The following is a 12,945-nucleotide window of genomic DNA, read 5'->3' on the forward strand; positions in this document are numbered from 1 at the left end:
AAAAACATGTCGATCGAAGTGAATTGGGGATGGGTACCAGTTTACTACCTTACTTTGATAAGATACCTCATGTTAGGATCGATTGGCCATATTCGCGTATAGTATCATGTTAACCGGTTTAGTAAGGTTGCATGCTTATGTGCTAAATGCTATTGTATGCCTTGTTCATCCTTAACCGTAAGCATGATGTCCTTAGTCTAGGTTAGGCTAGCATTGCCTTAGACTTATGACCCATGTGGGGTGGATAGCCTTGAGTTTATGCCTACGTTGTTTGGATGACTTCGCTCCTTGGAGACTGGATTAGCATGGTACTCATGCTACGCTCTGTATCTATTTCGTTAGGCAGGTCCCAGTACCACTTACCAGCAGTGATTAGTTCCAGCCTTCTTTTGCAGCTGTGATTTGGAGACGAGGGTGAACACTTGGCGTTTGGGGTTTGTTTTGTCTCCTTCTTTTATTTTAGCTAGTCTTGTTGCCTTTGAGACACGCTCTGTTGTGGTCCACTTTTGGGACTTGTACTATTTATTAGATAGCTCTGTTCTAGTGACTTCCAGATTCTGGGAGGGATTTCTGAATATATTTATTTTGGGTTGCTTCCGCCTTGTTATTCTTGTTTAGATTATTGTTATCGTTAGTTTCTGCCCTTTGGCTCATTGCTTGATGTTCGGGGTTACCGGTTAGCTTACCTACTGGTAGGGAATAGTATGTGCCATCATGACTCGAGAAATCGGGTCGTGACAAGTTGGTATCAGAGCCTCAGGTTCACCGATCTCACTTGTACAGAACTAACATCTAGTAGAGTCCTGCAGATCGGTGCAGAGACGTCCGTAACTTATCTTCGAGAGGCAACAGGATGTCCTTAGAAAGATTTTCTCGTTTCTTTCACTTTCTTGCAGCATGTGTCTTATTGGTTCCTTAACATCTCACTTGTTTCACTCTTTCGCAGGATGTCTCGCTCGTGAGGTGGCGCGGCCGGGGGTAATGCACCCAGGCCAGCAGACGGATCCCTAGCTTGGGGTAGACGCCGACCCTGAGGTCGAAAGAGGTCTGCAGCATTAGTCCAGAACAGAAAGGAGGATCCAGAGCCAGTAGCAGAACCTTCAGCTCTTCGTATACCAGATCAGCCGGTGGGGCCGGGGCCAGCCCAGCCGCCACCCGGACTAGTTCTGACTCCAAATCTCCAGGCCGCTATTGCTCAGCTCTTAGGTGTGCTTGTGGGGATGCAACAGCCACCCGCCCCAGTTACACCATCACTAGTACCGCAGGATCAGCCTACCGTGAGGGCACCTCAGTTCCAGGTACCACCTGAGGTAGTACAGCCCTTGGCAGCGGACAAACCTATGTCGCTTAAGGACCAGAAGATGCTTGGTGTGTTTCTTAGGTTGACACGACCGAGGTTTTCTGGGCAGTGGGTGAGGATGCCCACGAGTTTCTTACTACTTGTCGTGAGAGGCTTCACTCTTTGGGACTTGTGGAGTCTAGAGGGGCCGACTTCATTGCTTACCAGCTAGATGGGCCAGCCAGGCAGTGGTGGCGCTCATTCATTAATACCAGGCCATTTGGATCTCCACCAGTATCATGGGATGAGTTTTCTGAGGCCTTCTTGGCAAAGTTTATCCCTCGTAGCATCAGAGACCGCCTCAGGGATCAGTTCTGCAGGTTGGAGCAGGGCTCCATGTCGGTGGCAGAGTACGAGACTAGGTACCACGAGCTCTCCCATCATGCCGAGATGATATTACCTACAGAGGAGGAGAGAGTTAAGTGGTTTGTTCATGGGTTGATATTGCAGGTTCGGCTTGAGACCCAGGCCTTAGTTTCTGCGGGTCGATCTTTTTTAGACGTAGTTGACCATGCTAGTACTATAGAGCATCTTCGTCGCGAGGCCTACGGGGGCAGCGAAAAGAGGTCCAGGCATGAGGGCAGCTACAGTGACTCCCGTCCCAGGTCTAGGGATTATCGTGACATGGCCGGACGACGGTTTCTACAGGGTCAGTCTAGCAGACCCACACAGGCCTCTCTTCAGGCATCAAATGGTGGTCGGAGTGATGCTAGCTTTAGTATGGGCCGCGAGATGTGTCAATCGAGTTCTTCCGGCCATGGTAGTCATTCTTCTGGGAGTCGCCCTCGACCGGGTTGCTATGAGTGTGGTGAGATGGGTCATTGGGCCAGGGACTTCCCTCAGCATAGTCAGATTGCTCCCGCTTCTCATGCAGCTCCCCCAGCTTTACCAGGACCTCCATTTGGAGGCCGTGGTCAGGGTCAGGACCGTATAGGTGGTCAGCAGGGTATACGGGGTGGTCCCCGTGGAGGCAGGACAGGAGGTAGGTTTGGTGGGCAGGGCAGAGGCAGACAAGGCCATTTTTATGCAGCTCTAGTGAGGGCGGAGGCTGAGGCATGATACGATGTGATCACATGTACTATTCTTTTATGCCAGCAGCTCGCCTTGGCTTTATTTGATCCAGGATCTACTTTTTCGTATCTTTCTGTTTACTATGCCTCTCGATTGAGTATGATGTCTGAGCCTCTGGTAGCGTCGTTGCGTGTGTCGACCCACGTGGGTGAGTCTTTAGTAGTGGATCAGGTATTTTGATCTTGCTTAGTTACTATCGAGGGGCATGACACCCGGGCTGACTTTATATCGCTTGACATGGTTGATTTTGATGTGATTCTTGGCATGGATTGGTTATCCCCTTATCGCTCTATTTTAGATTGCATTTCTAAGACCGTTACCTTGGCCATTCATGGTATCCCTCTGGTGGGGTGGTAAGGATCTAGTGGTAGCACACCAGTTGGGGTTATTTCTTTTATTCGTGCTAGTAGGCTAGTGGCTAGTGGATGTTTATCATATTTGGCCTATCTGAGTGATGTTAGTATGGAGGTTCTTCCGGTTGAGTCAGTTCCTGTTGTTCGTGACTTCTTAGATGTGTTTCCTACTGACCTACCTGGCCTACCCCAGAGTGTGATATTGATTTTCCGATTGAGCTTGAGCGATGTACCCGGCGTATTTCTATTCCTCCATATCGGATGGCTCCTGCAGAGCTCAAGGAGCTCAGTGTTCAGCTTCAGGATCTCTTGGGTAAGGGATTTATCAGACCTAGTGTATCACCTTGGGGCACTCCCATTCTTTTTGTTAAGAAGAAAGAAGGTACGATGCACATGTGCATTGACTATAGGCAGTTGAATAAGGTGACAGTGAAGAATCGATATACTCTACCTAGGATTGATGACCTATTTGACCAGTTATGGCCATTATGAGTTCTTGGTGATGTCATTTGGGTTGACTAATGCCCCTGCTGCCTTTATGGACTTGATGATGCACGTGTTCAGTCCTTATCTTGATTCCTTCGTCATAGTCTTCATTGATGAGATTTTAATATACTCGCGGAGTAGGGGTGATCATGAGCATCATTTGAGATTTGTGCTCCAGACTTTGAGAGATCAGCGACTTTATGCCAAGTTCTCAAAGTGCCAGTTTTGGTTAGACTCTGTAGCGTTCTTTGGGCATGTTGTATCCAAGGAGGGCATTATGGTAGATCCGGCGAAGATTGAGTCTATTCGTGATTGGGAACCTCAATTATTGAGATTCGGAGCTTCGTCGGACTAGCAGGTTACTATGGACGATTTATGAAGAGTTTCTCCACCTTGGCAGCACCTCTGACCCGGTTGACTCGTGTTGATGTTCCCTTTGTTTGGTCAGAGGAGTGTGAGGCGAGCTTTTTGAGGCTCAAGAAGGTATTGACCACCATTCCTATATTGACTCTTCAAGTTGAGGGCGAAGGCTTCACGGTTTTGTGTGACGGACCCGGCATTGGTTTAGTTTGTGTATTGATGCAGTAGGGCCGGGTTACTTCTTACGCGTCTAGGCATCTTAAGATTCATTAGAGAAACTACCCCACCCATGGCTAAGAGTTGGCGGCGGTAGTTTTCGCACTTATGATTTGGAGGCACCACTTGTATGGAGTTCGATGTGAGATCTCTACCGATCACAGAAGTCTTCAGTACATCGGGAGCCAGAGGGAACTTAATTCGAGGCAGCGTCGTTGGATTGAGCTCTTGAAGGACTACGACCTCTCTATTCTCTATCATCTAGGCAAGGCGAATGTGGTAGCAGACTCCTTGAGCCGAAAGGCGGTGAGTATGGGTAGTTTAGACTTCTTATTTGTTGAGGAGCGACCCTTGGCTATGGACATGCAGTTCTTAGCCAATAGCATGGTTCAGTTGTATATCTCAGATCCTAGACGTGTCTTGGTCCATATGGGAGTTCAGTCTTCCTTATTTGATAGGATCCGTGGTTGTCAATTTGAGGATGAGCACTCGATGGCCCTTAGAGATCGAGTGTGAGTGGGCGATGGTGGTCAGGCTACCTTAGATCCTGATGAAGTGTTGAGATTTGCCGGCCGCATCTGTGTTCCGAGAGTTAGATATTTGATATAGTTGATACTTTCTTAGGTCCATGAGTCTACATAATCTATCCATCGAGGCACAGCGAAGATGTATTTTGATCTTAGGCAACATAACTGGTGGAGTGGCATTAGGAGAGATATTGCTGACTTTGTTTCCCGTTACTTGTGCTGCCAGCGGGTAAAGGCCGAGCATTTGATGCCTGGTGGCGAGTTCCAGAAATTATCCATTCCGGAGTGGAAGTGGGACCGTATCACTATGGACTTCATTGTGGGGTTGCCGCGGACTTCTAGAGGTGTTGATAGCATTTGGGTGTTTGTTGATCGATTGACCAAGTCAACACATTTCCTTCCTGTTCAGTCTTCATTTAGCGTCGAGAGGTTGGCTCATATCATCATTCGGGAGGTGGTTCGAGTTCATGGGGTGCAAGTTTCTATTATATCAGATCAGGGTTCTCAGTTCACGTCTAGCTTTTGGAGGACCTTTCAGGATGAATTGGGCAATCGGGTTGACCTTAACACAACTTTCCACCCGCAGACTAATGGTCAGTCTGAGCGTACTATTCAGGTCCTTGAGGATATGTTGCGGGCCTGTGTTATGGATTTTGGAGGTCAGTGGGACCAGTTCTTGCCTTTGGCGGAGTTTTCGTACAACATCAACTACCACTTTAGTATTCAGATGGCCTCGTTCGAGGCTTTATATGGTAGGCGTTGTCGCTCTCCAATTGGTTGGTTTGAGTCTTTAGAGCCTAGGCCGCGTGGTACGGATTTGCCTCAGAGCCTTTGGACCAGGTGAGAGTGATTCAGGATAGACTCAAGATAGCTCAGAGTAGGCACCAGATTTATGCGGATCGAAGGCATCGACCTTTGAGATTATTTGTTGGTGATCGGGTATTCCTCCGTGTGTCACCCATGAAGGGCGTGATGAGGTTTGGGTGGAGGGGAAAGCTTAGCCCCAGGTACATTGGGCCTTTTGAGATACTCCGGATAGTTGGAGAGGTTGGTGACTCAGAGTAGGCACCAGATTTATGCGGATCGAAGGCATCGACCTTTGAGATTATTTGTTGGTGATCGGGTATTCCTCCGTGTGTCACCCATGAAGGGCGTGATGAGGTTTGGGTGGAGGGGAAAGCTTAGCCCCAGGTACATTGGGCCTTTTGAGATACTCCGGATAGTTGGAGAGGTTGGTGACTCAGAGTAGGCACCAGATTTATGCGGATCGAAGGCATCGACCTTTGAGATTCTTTGTTGGTGATCGGGTATTCCTCCGTGTGTCACCCATGAAGGGCGTGATGAGGTTTGGGTGGAGGGGAAAGCTTAGCCCCAGGTACATTGGGCCTTTTGAGATACTCCGGATAGTTGGGGAGGTTGCTTATGAGTTGGCCCTACCTCCAACATTTTCAGCCATCCACCCGATTTTCCATGTATCGATGTTGCGGTGGTATGTTCCTGATGAGTCCCATGTGCTCCAATATGATACAGTCGAGTTGAATGATCGTTTGAAATTTGTAGAGGAACCAGTTGCCATTCTAGCCAGAGATGTGAGGAGATTTCGTTGCAGAGCCATCCCTGTTGTTAAGGTCCATTGGAGGGATCGTCCAGTCGATGAGGCTACCTGGGAGTACCTATTGTGTTGGTACTCATGTTATGCTCTGCATCTATTTTGTGAGGCAGGTCCTAGTACTAGTTACCAGCGGTGATTAGTTCCAGCCTTCTTTTGCAGTTGTGATTCGGAGACGAGGGTGAACACTTGGCGTTTTGGGTTTGTTTTGTCTCTTTCTTTTGTTTTAGCTAGTCTTGTTGCCTTTGAGACACACTCTGTTGTGTTCCTCTTTTGGTACTTGTATTCTTTATTAGATAGCTCTATACTAGTGACCTCCAGATTCTTGGAGAGATTTCTGTATATATTTATTTTGGGTTGCTTCCGCCTTGTAATTCTTGTTTAGATTATTGTTATCATTAATATCTGCCCTTTCGTTCATTGCTTGATGTTCTGGGTTACCGGTTAGCTTACCTACTGGTGGGGTATAGTAGGTGCCATCATGACTTGAGAAATCGGGTCGTGAAAAGTTGATATCAGAGCCTCAGGTTCACCGGTCTCACTTGTATAGAGCTAACGTCTAGTAGAGTCCTGCAGATGGGTGCGGCGACGTCCGTAACTTATCTTCGAAAGGCTACAGGATATCCTTAGAAATATTTCCTCTTTTGTTTCACTTTCATGCGGCATGTGTCTTATTGGTTCCTTAAGATCTCACTTATTTCACTCTTTCGCAAGATGGCTCGCTCGTGAGGTGGCGTGGCCGGGGGTGATGCACCCAGGCCTGCAGATAGATCCCTAGCTTCGGGTAGACGCCGACCCCGAGGTCGAGAGAGGGCCGCAACATCAGTCCAGAAGAGAGAGGAGGATCCAGAGCCGGTAGCAGACCCTTCAGCACTTCGTATACCAGATCAGCTGGTGGGGCCGGGGCCAGCCGAGCCGCCACCCGTACTAGTTCTGACTCCAGATCTCCAGGCCGCTACTGCTCAGCTCTTAGGTGTGCTTGGGGGGATGCAGCAGCCACCCGCCCCAGTTACACCATCACTAGTACCGCATGATCAGTCTACAGTGAGAGCACATCAGGTCCAGGTACCACCTGAGAGAGTACAACCCTTGCCAGCGGACAAACCTATGCCACTTTAGGACCAGAAGATGCTTGGTGTGTTTCTTAGGTTGATACCACGAGGTTATCTGGGCAGTGGGTGAGGATCCCCACGAGTTTCTTACTACTTGTCGTGAGAGGCTTCACTCTTTGGGACTTGTGGAGTCTAGAGGGGCCGACTTCATTGCTTACCAGCTAGATTGGCCAGCCAGGCAGTGGTGGCGCACATTCATTCAGACCAGGCCAGTTGGATCTCCACCAGTATCATGGGATGAGTTTTCTGAGGGCTTCTTGGCCAAGTTTATCCCTTGTAGCATCAGAGACCGCCTCAGGGATCAGTTGTGCAGGTTGGAGCAGGGCTCCATGTCGGTGGCAGAGTACGAGACTAGGTACCACGAGCTCTCCCATCATGCCGAGATGATATTACCTACAGAGGAGGAAAGAGTTAGGTGCTTTGTTCGTGGTCAGCAGGGTATATGAGGTGGTACCTAAGGAGGCAGGACAGGAGGCAGGTTTGGTGGGCACGGTAAAGGAAGACAAGGCCATTTCTATGCACCTCAAGCGAGAGCGGAGGCTGAGGCATCAGACGATGTGATCACAGGTACTATTCTCTTAGGCCAGCGGCCCGACTTGGCTTTATTTGATCCACGCTCTACTTTTTGGTATGTTTCGGTTTACTATGCCTCTCGATTGAGTATGATGTCTGAGCCTCTGGTAGCGCCATTGCGTGTGTCGACCCCCGTGGGTGAGTCTTTAGTAGTGGATAAGATATTTTGGTCTTGCTTAGTTACTATGCAGGGGCATGACACCCGGGCTGACTTTATATTGCTTGACATAGTTGATTTCGATGTGATTCTGGGCATGGATTAGTTATCCCCTTATCGCACTCTTTTAGAGTGCTTTTCTAAGACAGTTACCTTGGCCATTCCTGGTATCCCTCCAGTGGTGTGGCAAGGATCTCGTGGTAGCACACCTGTTGGGGTTATCTCTTTTATTCGTGCTAGGAGGCAAGTGGCTAGTTGATGCTTATCATATTTGGCCTATGTGAGTGATGTCAGTAGGGAGGTTCCTCCGGTTGAGTTAGTTCCTGTTATTCGTGACTTCTTAGACGTGTTTCCTACTGACCTACCAGGCCAACCCCCAGAGAGTGATATTGATTTTCCGATTGAGCTTGAGCTAGGTACTCGGCCTATTTCTATTCCTCTATATCAGATAGCTCCTGCAGAGCTCAAGGAGCTCAGTGTTCAGCTTCAGGATCTCTTGGGTAAGGGATTTATCAGAACTAGTGTATCACCTTGGGGCGTTCCCGTATTTTTGTTAAGAAATAGGACGGTATGATGCGCATGTGCATTGACTATAGGCAGTTGAATAAGGTGACAGTGAAGAATCGATGTCCTCTACCTAGGATTGATGACCTATTTGACCAGCTACAGGGATTTTCGGTATTCTCTAAGATTGATTTGAGGTTCGGTTACCACTAGTTTAGGATTAGGGCAGCGGACATCCCTAAGACTGTATTTAGGACCCGTTATGGCCATTATGAGTTCTTGGTGATGTCATTTGGGTTGACTAATTCCCCTGCTGCCTTTATGGACTTGATGATACGCGTGTTCAAGCCTTATCTTGATTCCTTCGTCATAGTCTCCATTGATGACATTTTGATATTCCCGCGGAGTAGCGGTGATCATGAGCTTCATTTGAGAGTTGTGCTCCTGAATTTGAGAGATCAGCGACTTTATGCCAAGTTCTCAAAGTGCCAGTTTTGGTTAGACTCTGTAGCGTTCTTTGGGCATGTTATATCCAAGGAGGGAATTATGGTAGATCCGGCGAATATTGAGGCTATTCGTGATTGGGCTAGGCCAACCTCAGTTACTGAGATTCGGAGCTTCGTCGGACTAGCAGGTTACTATGGACGATTTATGGAGGGTTTCTCCACCTTGGCAGCACCTCAGACTTGATTGACCCGTGTTGATGTTCCCTTTGTTTGGTCAAAGGAGTGTGAGGCGAGCTTTTTGAAGCTCAAGAAGTTATTGACCACCGCTCCTATATTGACTCTTCCAGTTGAGGGAGAGGGGTTCACGGTTTATTGTGACACACCCGGCATTGGTTTGGGTTGTGTATTGATGCAGCAGGGCCGGGTTATTGCTTACGCGTCGAGGCTGCTTAAGATTCATGAGAGAAACTACCCTACCCATGACTTAAAGTTGGCAGCAGTAGTTTTCGCACTTAAGATTTGGAGGCACTACTTGTATGGAGTTCGATGTGAGATCTATGCCGATCACAAGAGTCTTCAGCACATCATGAGCCAGAGGGAACTTAATTCGAGGCAGCATCGTTGGATTGAGCTCCTGAAGGAATCCGACCTCTCTATTCTCTATCATCTGGGCAAGGTGAATGTGGTAGCGGACTCCTTGAGCCGAAAGGCGGTGAGTATGGGTAGTTTAGTCTTCTTATCTGTTGAGGAGCGACCCTTGGCTATGGACATGCAGGTATTAGCCAATAGCATGGTTCGGTTGTATATCTTAGATTCTAGACGTGTCTTGGCCCATATGGGAGTTCAGTCTTCCTTTCTTGATAGGATCCGTGGTTGTCAGTTTGAGGATGAGGCCTCAGTGGCCCTTAGAGATCGAGTGTTAGCGAGTGATGGTGGTTAGGCTACCTTAAATCCTGATGGAGTGTTGAGATTCGCCGGCCGCATTTGTGTTTCGAGAGTTGGATATTTGATACAGTTGATACTTTTTGAGGTCCATGAGTCTATATACTCGATCATTCCAGGCACAGCGAAGATGTATCGTGATCCGAGGCAGCATTACTGGTAGACTGGCAGGAGGTGAGATATTGCTGACTTTGTTTCCCGTTGCTTGTGCTGCAAGTAGGTAAAGGCCGAGCATTTGAAGCCTGGTGGCGAGTTCTAGAGATTACCCATTTCGGAGTGGAAGTGGTACTGTATCACTATGGACTTCATTGTGGGGTTGCCGCGGACTTCTAGAGGTGTTGATAGCATTTGGGTCTTTGTTGATCGATTGACCAAGTCAACACATTTCCTTCCTGTTCAGTCTTCATTTAGCGCCGAGAGGTTGGCTCGTATCTTCATTCGGGAGGTGGTTCGACTTCATGGGGTGCAAGTTTCTATTATATCACATCATGGTTCTCAGTTCACGTCTAGCTTTTGGAGGACCTTTCAGGTTTAGTTGGCCACTCGAGTTGACCGTAGCACAGCTTTCCACCCGTAGAGTGATGGTCAGTCAGAGCGTACTATTCAAGTCCTTGAGGATATATTGCGGGTCTGTGTTATGGATTTTGGAGGTCAGTGGGACGAGTTCTTTCCTTTGGCGGAGTTTGCGTACAACAACAACTACCACTCTAATATTCAGATGGCTTCGTTCGAAGCCTTATATGGTAGGCGTTGTCGCTCTCCAATTGGTTGGTTTGAGTCTTCAGAGCCTAGGCCGCGTGGTACGGATTTGCTTCAGAGGCTTTGGACTAGGTGAAAATGATTCAGGATAGACTCAAGACGGCTCAGAGTAGGCACAAGAGTTATGCGAATAGAAGGCGTCAACCTTTGAGATTCTCTGTTGGTGATCGGGTATTCCTCCGTGTGTCGCCCATGAAGGGCGTGATGAGGTTTGGGAGGAGGGGAAAGCTTAGCCCCAGGTATAGTGGGCCTTTTGAGATACTCCGGATAGTTGGGGAGGTTACTTTTGAGTTGGCCCTACCTCCAGCATTTTCAGCCATCCACCCGATTTTCCATGTCTCGATGTTGCGGCGGTATGTTCCTAATGATTCCCATGTGCTCCAGTATGATGCCGTCGAGTTGAATGATCGTTTGACATTTGTAGAGGGACCACTTGCCATTCTAGCCAGAAATGTGAGGAGATTGCGCTCAAGAGCCATCCCTGTTGTTAAGGTCCGTTGGGGGCATCGTCTAGTCGAGGAGGCTACCTGGGAGACCAAATAGGAGATGCTAGAGCTGTTTCCCGCCTTGTTTGAGCCTTCTGGTACTTCTTGATCCTCTCTTTCGCGAACGAAAGTCCTTTTTAGTAGTGGATATTTTAATGACCCTCCAAGTCATTTCTGTGTCTTGACTTGTTTGTGTAGTTTAGAGAGTTCCTGTAGTGACCCCAAGTCATTGATGACTTGCTGGGACTGACAGTTCAGTCACCTGGTCATTCGTTTGGTCTTGGTGCGAGTTTTTGTGTTTTGGAGCTTATGAACCTTGAATGATCATTTTCGATCAAAATTTCAAGAAACTGACATCGGAATCCAATTCTGACAATTCCATCAGCTTCGGAAGGGTAATTTTAGGCTATTAGCATGGTCGTCCTGACTCCCGAAGTTTTCAGTGTGAGTCGGTGCGATTAGGTGTTTTAACTTTAAGTTTAAGCCTAAGTTTGAGTTTGGTCAACATTCTGAGTAAGCGCGCTCGGTTGAGAATTCCGTCAGCGCTGTTAGCTCCAGAATGTCATATTTGGTGTATATTGACCCTTCTTTTGTGTCCCGAGGTTTCCGATATCTTTTGTGGTTTTGACTTAAAATGGCTTTTGGAAGTGGGACCCACTTTTTATCGAGATGACCTTTGATGGAAATTTCGACTGCGCCGTTGAGTCTGGAATATCGAATTTGGTATAGTTGCATATCTCGTTTGCGTTCACGGGGTTCCGAACGAGTTCGGAGCACCCCGTCTCAGTTTTTAGTTTTTGGAAAATTGAAGAAAATCTGCTACAATTGCAGAAAAACCAGCAACATTCCCAAAACTTAAACCCCCATCTCTCTCTCATCTCTCAATGGATTTAGGCCATTCGAAGTGCAGGAGCATCGTTTTTTTGGTGTCTTCTCTGTAGACTGTTCGGAAGTTATTGGGTGCGCATAGTTTGAGGTAAATTTCGCGATAACCTGACTGTTGTACCCCTTTTTCGAGCTTTTGTTTTTGGCATTCTTGTGTTACTCATATCTCTCTCATTTTAGCTCGGTTTTGGGTGATTCGAAGTCCCACGTGTTGAGAATTGTCAAGAATTCTTCGTAGAGTGTTGGCTACCTTTCGATTCTCGTTTATTTTGAGTTTAGACTGCTGTTGTAGGTTTTCTTTTAGTTGATTAAAGTTTGGTTTCTTGCTTGTTGGTTTTTGCTATGTTTTCAGTCTCGAATTGTGTTCCAGTTTGGAACACAAGTTTGGGGTGCCGTTTAGGGTCTCTTGAGGGAGTCAAATTCGGACAGTTCGATAAGAATCCCACGATTCTCGTTTTGACTCCAAAATTGACCCGTCTCAGTTAGTTGTGATTATGTTGTCTAAATGACCGTAGTAACATTGAGACTCTATTTTTGATAGCGGGGTAGCGTTTCGAGGTCGTTCGGATAGGGAAAGCTCCGATAAAGTGATTTGGAGAGCGCGCGATCGACCTTAAGGTAAGCTACGACTTCCTTTCTTTTAGATTGACCTTGATTGTGTAAAAAGATGTCGATTGGAGTGAATTGGGGGTGGTACAAGTTTACTACCTTACTTTGATTAGATACCTCATGTTAGGATCGATTGGCCATATTTCGGGTATAGTATCATTTTAACCGGTTTAGTAAAGTTGCATGCTTATGTGCTAAATTCTATTGTATGATTGGATTCTATGTATTGTATGCCTTGTTCATCCTTAACCGTAAGCATGATGTCCTTAGTCTAGGTTAGGCTAGCTTTGCCTTAGACTTATAACCCGTGTGGGCTGGATAGCCTTGACTTTATGCCTACGTCATTCGGATGACTTAGCTCCTTGTACGCTGGAATAGCAGACTTGAGTCTGATATTTTGAGCCTTAGATTAGGTGTTATCGTTGGTTGCTGCACTTCTGTATCATCTCCCTCTCATTTTTCGATTCCGACCCATTCTCGAAGGTTTGGTGCATCACTAGAGGCATGGGATT

The 12,945-nt window shown here is 47.4% G+C and overlaps 1 protein-coding gene across 1 annotated transcript; it reads left to right on the forward strand.

Annotated features, from left to right (window-relative positions):
• The first annotated feature begins 10,532 nt into the window (after window positions 1-10,532).
• LOC107059626 (uncharacterized) lies at window positions 10,533-10,997 on the forward strand. Its single transcript, XM_015306344.1, has one exon. It carries the CDS (start codon window positions 10,533-10,535, stop codon window positions 10,995-10,997), a length of 465 nt encoding a protein of 154 aa, XP_015161830.1.
• Window positions 10,998-12,945: the final 1,948 nt, after the last annotated feature.

This window comes from Solanum tuberosum, unplaced genomic scaffold (assembly GCF_000226075.1).
Source record: "Solanum tuberosum cultivar DM 1-3 516 R44 unplaced genomic scaffold, SolTub_3.0 scf00029, whole genome shotgun sequence".
In the NCBI taxonomy this organism is placed as follows: domain Eukaryota; kingdom Viridiplantae; phylum Streptophyta; class Magnoliopsida; order Solanales; family Solanaceae; genus Solanum; species Solanum tuberosum.